The 17,377-nt window shown below is 36.9% G+C and overlaps 1 protein-coding gene across 1 annotated transcript in view; it reads right to left on the bottom strand.

The window, feature by feature from the left end:
* LOC150094090 (dixin-like) overlaps nt 1-17,377 on the bottom strand; it is a 334,744-nt gene that overhangs the window by 121,253 nt on the left and 196,114 nt on the right. Inside the window, exon 10 of the mRNA XM_090412948.1 lies at nt 4,840-4,947. Coding sequence (XP_090269074.1) covers nt 4,840-4,947 — 108 coding nt within the window. The remainder of the gene's footprint in view (nt 1-4,839; nt 4,948-17,377) is intronic.

Raw genomic sequence — 17,377 nt, 5'->3', positions numbered from 1 at the left:
TATTCACATTCTAATACACTTCAACTACTCTCCTCTAATCTTTCTATTAAAAAAAAAAAATTTTTGTTACTACACAAAACACTTCTAATCATCCATCAATATTTTATCTTATATTTATAAATAAATATATTGCTAGTATAATATACTATAATTAAACTCCTACTATAACTAAATTAAATCAATTAGAACCAGATACCCAACTCATCGAATAGCATTTCACTTCAAACAGATATTTCCAAAGTTTACTGCAACAAACTTTACAATCTCCGCTGGCCCTGAGCCCTTCGGGAAATACAGCTCCTGATCTTTATTGTAAAACTCTGATACAAAAGGTAATTATTTATTATCCTATTCCAAACATTTTAAACCCATCACTGTTCATTATTATAGTTAAACTTTTATCTTTTCATAGTCATGGGTGATTTCAATGCTAAAGTTGGGAAAGGTAGAAGTGGAGATGTAGTTGGCGAACATGGACTGAGCACAAGAAATGAGAAAGGTAACCGTCTTTTTCAATTCTGCCAGGAAGAGGAGCTAATAATCACAAACACATGGTTTAAGCTACCACCTCGAAGATTGTATACTTGGCGATCACCACAGGATAATAATGGGAATATAGTCAGAAACCAAATTGATTACTTACTAATTAATCAACGATTTCGAAGTTATATAAAGAGTACAAAAACCTATCCTAGTGCAGATATTGCTTCTGATCATAACCTACTGGTGGCAGAGTTACAACTTAGACTGAAAGCTATGCTTAAGAAACATCAACAAAAAAGGTTTGATTTGGGAAAATTAAAAAACACAGAGATAAGAAGCAAATTGAGTCAAGATCTGAATCAAGAGCTAGCACTTATCAAGAATGATGACATCATGAGGGTTGATGAATCATGAGACAAATTGAAATCTGTCTTCATAGAGAAATGTACCAATACCTTATGTCCTAATAGAGCAGTAAAAAAGAAAGATTGGATGAATGATGAAATTCTCTCTCATGGATCAACGCAGATCATATAAAAATCATAATCCAACAAAATATACAGAGGTTCAGAAAATTATTAAACACAAGATCAAAAAAGCAAAAGAAATCTGGATGAATGAAAAATGTAAAGAAATAGAAATTCTACAGGAAAAACATGACAATTTTAATCTACACAAAAAGATGAAAGAGACCTCAGGTATATATAAGAAAAAAACAATTCTGTATCCTTCGAAACAAAAAGGGAGAAATTATATCCAAAAAGGATGACAAAATACAAGAATGGGTGAAATATATAGAACTCTTTACTGATGACAGACAGAACCCAGAAAATACTTATGAACATATGGAAGGTCCATGCATTCTAAAATCAGAGGTAGAATGTGCATTGAACTCAGCTAAAAATGGTAAAGCCCTAGGACCAGATAGAATACCGGCAGAAATAGTAAAGTTATTAGAAGGTGACAACATTAACATATTAGTAAAGCTATTTAATAAGATCTACGATACAGGCATAATCCCTCAAGACTGGTTACAGTCGACCTTCATCATGCTACCTAAAAAAGTAAATGCGAAAACTTGTAATGACTATAGAATGATCAGCCTAATGAATCACGTTCTCAAAATGTTTCTGAAAATAATTCAAAAAAGAATATACAGAAAATGTGAAGACACCATCAGTGATACCCAATTCGGCTTTAGAAACGGCTTGGGAACAAGAGAGGCCCTTTTCTGTTCTCAGATCTTATTTCAAAAATGTATTGACCAAAACAAGATAATATTCATTTGCTTCATCGACTTCGAGAAAGCATTTGACAAAGTCCAACATGCTAAAATGATTGTACTATTAAAAAGAATTGGATTAGATGGTAAAGACATCAGGATCATTGAAAACTTATATTGGAACCAAAAGGCATCTGTTCAAGTTGATGACATTATTACAGACTCCATTAACATCAAACGAGGAGTAAGGCAAGGATGTGTGCTGTCACCTCTTCTTTTTAAGATCTACTCAGAAGCCATATTTCAAAAAGTCTTGGAAGGAAGAAAGGAAGGGATTAGTGTAAATGGTGAAATCATCAGTAACATCTGATATGCTGATGGTACAGCTCTTCTGGTTGACAATATTCAGGATCTTCAAAATCTTTTGGAGCTAATAAATGCAGAGAGTGAAAAAATGGGATTAAAAATAAATATCACCAAAACTAAATTCATGGTCATAAGTAAGAAACCAATTCTTACTTTAGCACTTTCTTTAAATAGGAAACAAATAGAAAGAGTGGCAAAGTTTAAATATCTCGGATGCTGGTTAAATGAAGATTTCGCGGAAACGTGGACCTTGAAGACAACATCAATAAAAAGACTTGAAGCCTTTGAGATGTGGTTATACAGACGAATGTTAAAAATCCCATGGACAGCAAAAACGTCCAATCAGGAAGTACTGAAACAAATCGGGAAATCACGTGAACTTTTAGATACCATAAAAAGAAGGAAAACTGCATATCTTGGTCACCTACTTCGTAATGAAAAATATAAGATACTTCAATTGATTATAAAAGGGAAGATAAATAGAGGAAGAGGACAAGGAAGATGAAGAAAATCTTGGCTGGCAGATATCAGACAGTGGACTGGTATGAACTCTGAGAGACTGCTCAGAATAGCTGAGAATCGCTCAAAATTTGCCAAGGTGGTCGCTGACCTTCGATAGGAGATGGCACTCAAAGAAGAAGATCTGCCAACGCACATTTTGGCGCTAGTTACTATACCGAGCTAACAGAGATCCACGAGGCAGATTTTGGCACGAAGAAGGAGAGATGTGCTGTTGAATAAGAAAAAAAACGAGGCATGAAGGATAGACCCGGGTTGAAAAGACAAGGGAGCTCTCTGTTTTTCTCTCACTCTTTCGCGGGCTCATGTTTGTATCCTGATTCTAATTCCCTCGTCTTGTAATTGTGAAGGACGAGAGGCATGACAGGGATTGCCAAAACTTGAAGGATAGTCATTTTAGAGGAAGCAGGCATGTGTCCTGAGCCAACAAAATCGTTATGGTGAATCTGGATCATATCGAACTAAAGTGACCTAAGAGAAAAAGCTATTGAGAAACAAGGAAGTGTTTTCCAGAACAAGTGATAATAGGCAAAATATATCAACCGTCCCGGTAAGGAAATCCTTTCTATGTCTTTTGTGAATGTATTACAATAAAGGAGAAGCGTATTGCCTTAATCACAGTTCAAGTTTGAATGTGTGATATCTTGAAGCTTGTTCCAAGAGAACGTGATAGAAGTTAGAAACTGACTTACTAAGATTTACTGTAATAGACTGACAGGACTTTAGAATTCCTTGTGTGTATTTAGCGATATGTGTTTTGTATATCCTGAACGGCTAAGCAGAGTCGACAATTGAAGTATATTGAATAGATAACCTTTGTCTAAAAGTTGTGCTTAGAAGCTTATAACTCTAAGAAGGGTAGAAATCTATATGTTAAGAATTTAACCGCGCTGAATATACGCTACTGTGAAGTTACTATTGTCTTAATAAGAACTTCTTTATTTCATGATCATTTTAGTGATGTTTAGATCTTCTTTGATTAATGTAAATTCATGAGTTAGTGTATTAAATGTTTTTATTTAATTTGAATCTTGTGCTTGCCTGAGTTCATTTCATTGCACTGCTCATTTTAACAGTTCAGATCTAAGCGGAAACTCTAATGTGAAAGTAAGGAAAGATTAGAGAACCACGACTGCTATATAACTTAAAGGTAATTTGATTAAGGAAAGTTCTGTCTTATTTAGATTACTGTAGCATTGTACTTGCTGATGATTGATTCCTTAACATTATTCTTACAACCTTGTACACAGAGTGGCACAGTTAAATATAAATTTTCTTTGTGTTCGAAAATGGAATCAATCAGCAGAAAGAATTAAGGAATTACCAACCCCGTTGATAACCTCCCTTATTGTTTTAACTCTTGTACAGTATTATCCATAGAGATTAGGCCTAGACTGTCTCGTAATACCAAAAAAAACTTGGAAAACTGCATTCAGGCGAAATAGAACACACAATGAAGAAGAAGAAAGACGTCACAACAACACAAAGTATCATACCACTCCTCAAACTCATTCACACTTTCACTATCCTATCAGGAAATGCATTCCATGGTCCAACACTCTCTGGGCAAAAAAAAAAAAAAAGTCACTTCTCACCCTCCTACCCTTTCCAGGAATAGCTCCCTTATTCTAGTTTTAAAAAGAAACTCTCCAGTGTCAACCATGTAACTACCTCTCAAGAGAGTTTAAGTGTCTCAATCATACATCGTCTCTCCTATATACAAAACTACAGTCCACATGAATCAGTTTATCCTCATAATTAACACACAGTTCTAATATCATTTTTGTTATCTGAAGGGGGTTAATTTATCCCCTTCAGATCCTGGCAAACAAATCTGAGCACAAACAAGATTTGATCTTATCAGAGCTTTATACCATGGAATAATCACTATCTCTGCTGGTCAGCATCCTTCTCAGTATTGCAGCAATCCTCTAGGTTACCTTCACCACCTTTATTATATGTCTGCTAAACTTCACGTTTCTATTAATTAAATTACATGGTCCCCTGTCTCCTCCACTTGCTCTAGCACAGTTCCGCTGAGTATTCAGTATGCAAGACAAACAAGTAAAAGAGGAAGAGAAAGAATAAGAGGCCGTTACTAGAAGTTATTTGAATGTGGTAAGCAAAAGAACAGTTTTACACTGATTAATTTGTAACTGGTAATCTGATAAGTTAAAAAAAAAACTGACATTATTTACTGAATGCAACTGCCCATAAGTATAAATAGCATTATTGAAAGTATAGCTTACATTTTCCTCTTCTAAAGTCCTCCTAACAAGTTCTAGCTCTTGGAGTTCTAATTTCACTTTGCCAGTAACATCTTCTTCTCCTTCAACTTCTCTTTTGCTATCAGAATCCTACAAAAAAAAAAAGTCTTATTAGATATCAAAGAAGATAATATCTCATATTAGATGTGCTAGCAAATGAAATTCCATACATTCACACAATATATGAGGTGGTCTGAAAAGTTCTCAGCCTAACAATAAAAAAACAAGAACTTATTTTTATATTTCAACATAATTTAAGACTAATACATTTATTCCAGTAATGTTCCAGTGCCATTATCATGTCCCTGTAGTGGTTCTCGGTAAGATCTGCAAAATACCATCTTACAGCTGCAATAACCTCTTGATTCGAAGAAAAACTCTGACCAGCGAGGAAGAGTTTTAGTTTTGGGATGAGACAGAAGTGAGAGGGAGCCAAATCTAGGGAATAGGGTGGATGTTCCAACAATTCATAGTGCAGATCCCTTAATTTTTCCATTGCCAAAACACCTTTGTGGGCAGGTGCATTGTCCTGATGAAAGATGATTTTCTTCTTCTGCAAACCAGGTCTTTTCTCATGGAATTTTTTTCATCTAGTCTGGTTAAAAGATCAAAATAATATTCCCCGGTTACTGTTTAACCCTTTTCAAGATGATTAATAAACAAAATGCCTTTAGCATCCCAAGACACCAATGCCATGACCTTGTCTTCTTTGGAGCTAAACAACCGGCTTCTGTCCACTCTTTTGACTGCCGTTTGGATTCTGGTGTGTACTGGTGAATACAAGTCTCATCCATAGTAATAAATTGATGCACAAAATCAGTCTTATTCTTGTTAAAATGCTCCAAGCACTGTTCAGAGATTTTCATGCAAGTGCATTTTTGACCTGCTGTGAGCAAGCACAGCACCCATCTTGTGCAAAACTTTTTCATTTGCAGTTTTTCATGCAAAATATATCCTACACATTCTTTTGATATGCCTATAGTCTCAGCAATTTCACACACTTAGACTCTATAGTCATCCAATACCATATCGTGCACTTGATCAACGATTTCTGGTGTTGTTACACTTTTTGGACGTCCTTCACGTGGATCATTTTCAAGGCTGGTACGGCCATGATTAAACTCGGCAGCCCATTTCTTAATTGCCGAAAATGAAGGAGAAGAGTGCCCGTAAACTTTTATGAACTTCGACTGAATTACTTTTGGTTAAACCTTTTACAAAGAATTTTATAACTGCACGATGCTCAATTTTATCCATTTCAAGGGATACAGACAAATCTTTTGCTTCAGATAGCTGTATAAAACAAACTACTTGATAGAATGGCTTGCAATTTCACATGGATGCTTATGACAGATGTACCAACTTGGAAAAAATAAATAAATAAATTTTGCCGATAGTGTTGCCATCTGTGGTCGAGGCCGAGAACTTTTCAGACCACCTTCATAATTTTTGTAACACTCAAGAGTTAGAATTATAGCTATTGAGTCAGAAGACCCAACAGCTATAATTTCTATATATATTGTTCTATGAAAAATCTTATTCCAATCCTCTTGGAAAAGCCATCACATCATTATTATTAACCACCCAACTGGGATCAAATATAGTAAAAATATGCTTTGTATCCATGTAATTTTTTCTAATATGTAATAGTTATAACGACTTCAATGGACACTTTGCATACATGCAATATGGACGTACATATGCATTCAGGCTGGTAAAGTGGTTAATAACCGCTTCACCTCATCTGCCTTCAATCCAGTGATAGTATCATTGACAAAGTTTAAGAATAGGTTAAGAATCAAAAGTCCCAGTACTGACTTTCCTTTTCCTTGATATAGCAGTCCCATATCCAACTGATATTTATTAGACAGCCTTCCAAACCAATTCACTAAGTTCATATATAACACCATGTGCTGCAACTTAATTTATCATGTAGCACCCTGTCACATACCTTTGCAAAATCCAAAAAAGAGTATATGCTTTTTTATGCAAACATCTCATCTCCCTTTTACCTTGCGGTGTCAAGGGTTTATTACTCATCAGACCTCAAACCGTTGACAGGATAAGGTGGTCAGCCCTACACCCCGGTGTATCCTATGTCCTGTAGTGTTGTGTTCTCAAGGCCGGTTTGCCTGCTTTGCAGGATGAAAAACCCCAAGATAAACTGGGGGAAAAAAACCTACTGTCCACACCCAAGACCTGCTAACTTGGCTATGGCTGAGGAAGATCCTTCAGCTCCTCATGTCACCAACAGGAATTTAACCTAGGACACTCCTTCCCCAGGAGTATGGTTGCGAAGCACACAGCCACTAGGCTAACTGCACAGACTTATGCAAATATTTGTCATTTTATTATTATTATTATTATTCCTGATACCTCCAAGGAGTCTGAAGACTCATCGTGGGAGGACATCTTCAACTGTCTCTACACCTTACCTCTATGACGAATCAACGCCATCTACCGCCCACCTCCAACACCACCACAACTAGTAATTTTTGTCTGTAAATTGCGTGTGTTCTGAAGGGCTGATTTGTATGTATTATAAGACAAATTACTGAAACATGTGTCCTTTAACTGATCCATGCTGACCTACAGATACCTTCATCAGTCCAATTTTGTAAATTATTATTACACCCTCCATGGAGTCGACAGACTCATCACGGGAGGTTCATTCAACTAACAACATATTTATCATATAGAATCTTAAAGTTCCATTCAGTGACAATTCTCCATGTAAAAAATGTACTCCTCACACCCTTCTTCACCACAATTTTACATAACTTCCAGGAGTGACCTCTGGTTCTTCCCCTCTCACCTTGTCTTTTTATAATCCCCTCTGGATTAATCTGATAAAATCCTCTCACTAACTTAAAGGTCTATCATATCACCTCTCTTCCTCCTATCCAAACTCTGCAATCCACATTTCTTCAACCTCGCTCCATAGCCAGCATTCCAAACTCCTGATATTGTCTTAGTCACTTGTCTCTGGATCCTCTCCAATGTCTCCACAACATATTGAAAACCACATGACCAGATCTGAGCACAATAGCCCAAGTGTGGTCTAACTAATGCCTTATACAGTGGCACAACCACCTCTTATCCTTGCATGTTAGAGTACTTCTTATCATAGCAGCAGTAAGAGGTGCAACCTTTGTAACAGTATTGGTATACCCTCTAAACTTCAGTCTACTGTCAACCATCACTCCCAAATCTCTAATCTCATCCACTTCCTGCAGTACAAGACCATTGATACAGTACACAGCCTTATATTTCTGCATTCCAATATGCAACACCTTGCACTTATTGATATTAAAATTACAACTCCACTCCTTTTCCCAAGTAAAAAGTCTATTCAAATCTTCCTATAGTGATTCAGCATCAGCAGTGCTTCTTATAATTCTTCCAAACTTTGCATCAGCAGCAAATTGAATATCCCCAGTCAGTCCAATGATATATTGTTTACAAACAAGTTAAACAGCAGGGGCCCAAGAACCCTGGGGCATGCCAGTGGTTACCCTTCTTTTTTTGAGACATTGCTCCATCATACACAACCTGCTGACATTGTTCAGAGAGCCAATCTCCGATTCATCTAACACCAATATACTATCTATTCCCATCCTCTGCAGCATCTACACCAACTTATCATGTGGTAATCTATTAAACGCTTTTGCAAAGTTTAAGAATATCATTGTATATGATTTTCCCTTATCTAACAGACTTGTCACCATACCATAAAATGCAAGTAAATTATTAAAACAGGACCTACCCATTACAAATCCATGCTGACCATCATAAAGAATGTTATGTCCATCAACTCAATTCAGTATTCTATTCTTTACCAATCTCTCCAACACATTGATGACTGCAGTTATACAGACTGGCCTATAGTTGGAGACCTCTGTCTTAGAACCATGCTTGTGGAATGGTACTATTTTGCTTTCTTTCCACTCCTTACCCACTGCAAGACTTTTGTTAAATAACCAGGTCAAGGGCATACCCAACTGTGGTGCACATTCCTTAAGAATACGTGGTGATATGTCATCCATTCCCACAGACTTATTCACATCTAACCTAACCAACATCTGATACACCTGATTCTTTCACTTTCAATTCTCTTAGTATTTGCCTCTCTTCTATATATTGTACCAAATCATTTATACCACTATTATATATGCTGATAAAATGTTTGTTCAATAATTCCACTATATCCTTTGCAGCTGTTAGTATTAATCTGCTATAATTATTCTTTCTCTTGCTTACCATGTAGTGGAAAAATTCCCTTGAGTTAACCTTGGCCTGACCAGCCAATTTCCTCTCATACTGCACCTTTTCTTTCTTTACCATGTTCTTCACCTTTCTAGCTTGCATTTCATACTTCCTTCATGGATCTGATCACCACCAACTGTCTTCTACATCCATAACATTTTCTTTTCCAGCACAGCTTGCTTGATTTAACTGTTCATCCATTTCACTTTCACTCTATTTACTCGCTCAATCCTCAGTATGCAGTCATACACTGCTGTTGTCAGATACTGCCTTGCGAGTTTCCATGCATTGTCAACATCTTTTTACACTCAGTTCAGCCCAACATACTGATGCTAACCAACTACAAAGCTTCCTATAATCACCTGCTTTATACTTCCGCATGTACCCATTTTTGGCTGTGATCATTTCTTGTTTCATCACTTCCCAAACTATTACCTCATGATCACTCTCACCAACCGGTGGCAGTGTTAACACCTCATTAACAATTACATTTTGTGAAGTTATCACAATTTCCAAAACGCATTAAAGCCTCTAGTTGCTTCCATCATGTGCTGCTTAAGATATGTTTCTCTCAGGAATTCCACCAACTCTCTCTCCTTGTGCACTATCTCCTCCTTCCAGTCTATATTCTTGTAATTGAATATAGACCTCAGGATCACCTTTTTACATGCCCAACTAATTTGCCTAAACATTTCACCATCAGTATTCTCTGCATTTCCTGGCCTATAACATCATCCTATCAGATATACTAACCTGTTTATTTCAATCTCTCACTAATTTCTTCAAAATCTTAATAGATAAAGAAGAAACAGAAACTGGTATTCAAATATAGTCTTCAGACTATACCACAATCCTTATGCAATGGCACCATTCTATCCTTCTTCCACTTCTTGGGTACTTTCCCAGTAGCTAGACTAATTGAAGAGTGAAGTCTCTAGGGCTGTCAGTGACAAGATTCACCTCATCTACCTCCAAATCCAGTGATAGTATCACTGACAAAGGTTAAGAAGCAAAAGTCCCAATTAATGCACGTTCTTGCCACATTCTCTTAAAACGTGCAGTGAAATCCCATCCACTCCTTCTGCTTTACTGACTTCCAGAGTACTTAGTACCTGCATCATGTCATTCTCAATGCACATCTAAACCTTCATCCCTCCAAGAATAAAATCTTTTTCAGGATGAATTACCCCAACAAAGTGATCATTTAACAATCTAATATGTCATCTGCATTGGTTACTCCATCCCCATTGCCATCTAACGGTCCATTTGCCCACATAATGAAAGAATTCCTTAGGATTTTCCTTTGACTGGAATACTAGTCTTCTCATATTCCATTTCTACTAGTTACTTTCCAGGCATGAATCACATTCCTAATGCAACTGCTTTTCACTTCTTTAACTTTTACACAACCACTTTTTCATCTGTAGTTTCTGTTTGATTTCATTAGTAATTTGACACCAAAGTGTGTTATCACTTTAAGAATGCAATTTACCATTGCTGCTAATAAGTATTTTTAAACCAGCCGCTAGTTGGTTTGTAAAATTGCTATAGTCACCTGACATTACAATTCCATGAATTCCTTTCTCCTTTGATTGGAAAAGACCTGGGTTCGATCCTCGTTGTGATGAGGAGAATCCTCATATGGGTTTTTACAGTTGAAGGTGAGTTAGCTGATCTCATATGGTGGCAGCAGGGTTTTCTCTCCCAGAAACTCAGGTTTTCATCTGGCATACAGACAAATTGGCCTTCAGAATACATGCAATTTACAGACAAAAAATACTGTTGTTGGTATGATGGAATAGATGGCATTGATGGTAGAAGTGTCGTGATTGGAGAATTAAGTAGTCATGGAGAGGAAGAGATGTATTTAGCAAAGTAGCGTGCCCCTTCCACGATAAGTCCTTAGACTCTCTGGAGGTGTCACATAGTAATAATAATAACTGATAGCTTCCGCAAGTGTCTGAGTCTCCAAGACTACTAGTCACGCTCACCAATCAGAGGCAAGGCTAATAACCCTCAGTATCAGATTCGCTGATGTTAGGACCAAATTGTAAATTTTTGATTGTCGTGTTTCCTCTAGTACACATACCAGCCACTGAATTAGAAACATATTCTATGCATAGGCATGTGACAGCCAATGCTCATCCTCTTCAATTCTCTTTGCATAGAGGCCTGAATAATAATAACAACAATATGTGAATTCCATATTCTTGGGATTTTTACTGTAGATCATCGTTATTGTTAAAATTATGGTAGTTGAAAAGAATTTCATAGGCTTCCTTAAATTTACGTTCATACCATGTTTTGGTGTTATGTAAACAACAGGTGCTTTTCCACATATTCTATCCACTCAACCTTTCTCCCTAAGAGTTAATTATAAATAGGACCATTGGTAATCAAGGATCTTAAATCTAATATAACAATTCTCGTGTTAAATTAGGACATCATTTTTAAACTATCTATATAAAACAATGTTTCCCTGATGTTATCTTAAATAACATATACAGTATAAAATAACTACTTTGATGTAGTTATTTTATTTCATTTATTTTATTTTCACTAGAGGTCAGGCCAGTAGAATAACTCTGATCAAATCATTGTCTCTTTATCATTGTGTGAAATGTAATATAGTTTGTCTCTGTGTGTATGTGTACTAAAGATGATGACCTTATATGAAGGTCAAAACATCGGGAAATTAAAATAATTATTTCTAACACTGTTGTAGAGACCATAATTTGTCTAAAATGAATGCTGATCACTGTGTAACACTAAAGGAAAGGAGTAACTCATCACATAGATCTCAACTATCCAGTCATGAAACAGGATAACTGTTTGATTTTACTATGCTTTTACTTAACACTGTCAATTTCATGAACGTAGTATGATTTTCTTTCCAACAATAGCAAAAAAAAGGAAAAGATAGGATAGCTGAGTACGTGAAGAAGAGGCTGATGCAGAGTGAATTAAAGAGAATTGGAGATATGTACTATGATTGGTTAAATTATAAATTAAAGCTGCCAAGAAATTATATTCTTGGTTTCATCCTTTATCCTAGTGTAAACAAACAAAGTTTGCATGTGAAGTAACTTCACAACTGGGCTACTTGTATATAGAGGCTAATGACTTCTTACAATTGCCTTCCTATCCCATAATGCAATGCATATGCGCATTGCATTATGGACATGTAAAATGCTATGCATTATGTGATTTACCCAGACCAGTTTTGACCTTTACTGAGGTCTCATCAGTTGGAACCATACCCAGAAGTGATACCAAGGTTGAAGTAATGCAGAAGTCATATTTCCTTAAATTTATTGCAATTCTGTAATTTCCGTAATAAGGTGCAACACCTTTTGACTACTTGTACAAGGGTGGTCTGAAATGTTCTCGACCATAGATGGCAACAAGTTGGTACATTTGTCATAAGCATCCATGTGAAATTGCAAGTCATTCTATCAAGTAGTTTGATAGAATGACTTGCAATTTCACATGGATGCTTGTGAAATTGCAAGTCACTCAAAGATCATTCAAGTCATTCAAGGGATAAAATGCTCAATTTTATCCCTTGAAATGGATAAAATTGAGTATCGTGCAGTTATAAAATTCTTTGTAAAAAAAGGTTTAACGCCAAAAGAAATTCATTCGAAGTTCATAAGCACTCTTCTCCTTCATTTTCGACAATTAAGAAATGGACTGCCGAGTTTAAACATGGCTGTACCAGCCTTGAAGCAGATCCACATGAAGGATGTCCTAAAAGGTGCAACACTACCAGAAATAATTGATCAAGTGTATGATATTGTCGTGACGTTCTATTTTCATGTTATGTTCTAAATCCGCCATCTTGGTTCAAGTCACTCTTATCAATATAACAACTAATTACAAATTGATCACCGATCCAAAGGTAGGGAAATTTATAATTATACTGCGCCACCCTATTTTTAGATTAGTCTATATAAAATAGTAGGATCAATTCTTAATTAAGTTAGCAGTCTCCTCATTTATTTAGGCCGAATTATTTACTATTCCACTTGGGGTTCCTGCAAGATTCGAATATTTATGAACGGTGCAATAAAAGGGAATTCAGGCAAACACAATATTTAGATTAACAAAATAAAACATTTAATATATGATATATATAACAAATACAAGAATTCTGCTTTAAAATGAAACAATACAATCAACTTAATACATCTTACTAAGTCACTCATGCCAATTCAATGTTCTAAACTTTCACATACAATTCACAGTTTCAAAATCACAAGCTTTCTTAACTCAAGTTAATAAAATGAAACTTCTTATTTAATCAGTCTCCACATATCTATCAGCTGTACTTAATGTTTAAAATTCACAGGAAGCACTAATCAAGGTAGACAATATTCCAAGCAATCTTATTTCGGACTTTGAACTTCGAAGATATGTTAATATTAGAATAAACAAACAAGTATAACTACTCTTACCAGACACAATCTTCAATACATCAATTAATTGTGAGCACACTTATGAATTAACTTATTTACGTTAGCGGAACACATTAATAAAAATTCTCCAACGATTTAACTGAACTACTGTTAATCGCGCTTCACTACTCTAAAAAACACATCAATAAGGAACTGATATCCTTCCTTGTTTACTTTTCTCAAACTAGTTAATTTCAATATAATTCTTCTCAGGGCAACATAGAATTAATACGTAATCCTAGACTAACTGGAACTAATCAGAATTTTCCATTTAATGTCCAGTTCTTTATTTATCTGGTTATGGCATTAATTTTTCTTTACAACACAGCTGACTTCACTTGCAGCTAAGTATATGATTCACTATGTTTTGGTTCACTTCTAAACACTATTCTCATGAATTTCTGCCGTAGAGAACTTATAATTTTCTTCCACTTCCTTTGCTTGTATCCTACCTTCCTTCCCGCTCCGCAAAAACTTCCTCTCTTCCCTCTAATTAAAAATTTGCTATTACTTTTCCTCTCCTTTCAGTCCGAAGGTCACGCTCTCTTCGACTCGTGCTTGTTTATTTCATGCGTCTCCATGACAACAAATGAATGCAAACATTTCGCTAATGTAATACAATGCTCTACTACTACATGAGTGATTACATAATGTTAAATTTTCACAAATAAGAATAAATAGAATATTTGAGCTACTTAATCAGCTTTTTCATTACGTATAGAATTAATTATAATATTTTTTGTTACATCATATATATATTTTAGTTATCATAAATTCTACAGATATTATTGTTTAATAAATTAATAGTAGGTTAAGTTTAGAATAAATATTTAAATAGTAATCCTAAATTAAGGAATAATAAATAATTTTTATACAAATCATGATTAATACATAATAAGCAATGTTAAATGTGAATGAAAAAAAAAAATAAATTACACAACATAGTTTCATTCACAATTTAACAATATGGTATTGGATGACTGGGGAGTCAAAGTGTGTGAAATTGCTGAGACTATAGGCATTTCAAAAGAATGTGTAGGATATATTTTGCATGAAGAATTGCAAATGAAAAAGCTTTGCACAAAATGGATGCCACACTTGCTCACAGCAGCTCAAAAACGCACTTGCATGAAAGTTCCAACAGTGATTGGAGTGTTTTAAGAAGAATAAAACTGATTTTGTGCATCAATTTATTACTATGGATGAGACTTGGATTCACCATTACACACCACAATCCAAACAGTAGACAGAAGCCAGTTGTTCAGCACCAAAAAAGACAGTCTGTTCCATCAGCAAGAAAGGTCATGGCATCAGTGTTTTGGGATGCCAAAGGCATTTTGTTTATTAATTATCTTGAAAATGGTAAAACAATAACCAGGGAATATTATTTTGATCTTTTAACCAGACTAGACAAAAAATTGTGAGAAAAGACCCGGTTTGCAGAAGGAAAAAATCATCTTCATCAGAACAATGAACCTGCCCACAAAGGTGTTTTGAAAATGGGAAAATTAAGGGATCTGCACTATGAATTGTTGGATCATCCACCCTATTCCCCGGATTTGGCTCCCTCTCACTTTTATCTCTTCCCAAAACTAAAACTCTTCCTCATTAGTCAGCGTTTTTCTTCAAATCAAGAGGTGATTGTAGCTGTAAAGAGGTATTTTGCAGATCTTACTGAGAACCACCACAGGGACGGGATAATGGTAGTACTGTAGCATTGCTGGAATAAATGTATTAGTCTTAAGGGAATTATGTTGAAAAATAAAAATAATATTAAAATAAATTAGTTTTTTCAATTGTTAGGCCAAGAACTTTTCAGACCATCCTCTTAAATGAAAATTCCCAAATGCTCTCTTCATTCCAATCTGTACCACCATAATTAAAAACACCTATAATAAATTATGCTTCCTTTGTTCACTAACCCAGTTGTTTATAGATGACTTCATTATCACCCTTCCCATTTCCTTGCCTATAGCAACATCCAACTAAGTATGTCTTTCTGTCAACCTTCCCCTCACACCACACTAACTCAACCATTGCCACTATTTTCTTCTTTCATGTCCACCTTATGTGGACATGAAAATCCCCTGCTATCATCATCAGCACTCTCCCTCCCCTCTTGTACTTTCTATCCTCATGCAAAACACTGTAACCTTCCATTTCTATTCCCATTAGGATATATTTATCCAAACATGTTTTACTTATTACCATGATTTTGGAGGGAATAAACTACAGTGAAATCATTCCATCTCCATTATTTTTGATAGTTCTTGCATTTGTAGATAAAATAGTTGAATTTTAGGTCCACCACACCTGCCCTTAATCACCTTTATCACTGCTTAACACATATCTGCTGAGTCTCAACTTCCCCATCCATATCCCAATTATTCAATTTCTATGCTGATCATCCCCATACATACATTCACTATTACTTACAACATCCACTTCCCTTGTGCCATATCTCCCTCTACACCCAGGCTCCTCTGGTTTCCCTGTTTCTCTTGCATTCCCATTTTGTCTTCATCTCTTGCACTACTTTTTACATTGACAGGCACTTCTGTCTCTTCAATACCACTCTCCTGATCTTTCACTTCATACTGTGCTTCTGATCTCTTGCTCGCATCACACACTGCACTTCTGTCTAGCAATACTTTCTCCAAGACACTCACTCCAAAGCCATTCAAATGTAATCCATCATGTCTGTATAATTCCATTCTTCCCTCAAATACATGCCATATGTCCATAAACTGTCCTCCCCTTCTGCTCATGCTGCTCCATGTGGCGGTCGAGTTAAGCTAGTCTAGAAAACGTGTTTTTAAAGTTAAATATAGTGTGGCTTTTTGTCACAAATTGTGCTAAAATTGTGCATCGGTTAGAAACAAGTGTCCTTCAGTGGTATTATTGTTTAGAACTGTGTTGTATATATTGTGTTTTCACTGCCGTTTGTTTCACTATATCAACGTGTAAAGATGGCATCCAACAAGAAACGTACGTCAGCGGCGCGCAGGACTTCTACTTCTACACGAAAGGCTGGCTCAGCGTTAGATTTTTCGCAATGGATGCGTTGCGGAAACTGCTACATGTATGCACCGAAAAATGTGAAGGATCTGTGGTCGGTCTGGCAAAATGAAAAGAAAGAAAATGTCGACGTATGTGAGAAGTGTCGGGATAGGCTGGAGCGTTTAGGAATGGAAGCTGACATCGGGACCGTAGCGGAAGAACTTCGGCGGGAGTTTATGAAAATGAAAAATGACCTTCATCTTCTTCATGAGGAAGTGGAAGTGATCGGTAAGGAGATACTGGAAGTTAAAGCTGAGTTTAATGTGTTAAACAGAGAAATTGGGACTATAGAGATTACTTTAGCTGAAGTAACTAGAACAGGATTACATATGGGTGAGTCTTTGGTGAATGATTCAGTAATAAATAGTATGGGAGTGATTCGGAGTCAACATAATAAAACCACAAGTGGCCAAGAAGAAATGATGGGGGGGGGTGGGGGGGGGGGGGGGTGGGGGGGGGGGGGGGTGGGGGGGGGGGGGGGTGGGGGGGGGGGGGGGTGGGGGGGGGGGGGGGTGGGGGGGGGGGGGGGTGGGGGGGGGGGGGGGTGGGGGGGGGGGGGGGTGGGGGGGGGGGGGGGTGGGGGGGGGGGGGGGTGGGGGGGGGGGGGGGTGGGGGGGGGGGGGGGTGGGGGGGGGGGGGGGTGGGGGGGGGGGGGGGTGGGGGGGGGGGGGGGTGGGGGGGGGGGGGGGTGGGGGGGGGGGGGGGTGGGGGGGGGGGGGGGTGGGGGGGGGGGGGGG

The sequence above is a fragment of the Typopeltis vanoorti genome, chromosome 23 (genome assembly GCF_054136105.1).
Source record: "Typopeltis vanoorti isolate ZY-2024b chromosome 23, IOZ_Tvanoo_1.0, whole genome shotgun sequence".
Lineage (NCBI taxonomy): Eukaryota > Metazoa > Arthropoda > Arachnida > Uropygi > Thelyphonidae > Typopeltis > Typopeltis vanoorti.
This window is presented reverse-complemented; position numbering and strand designations above follow the sequence as displayed.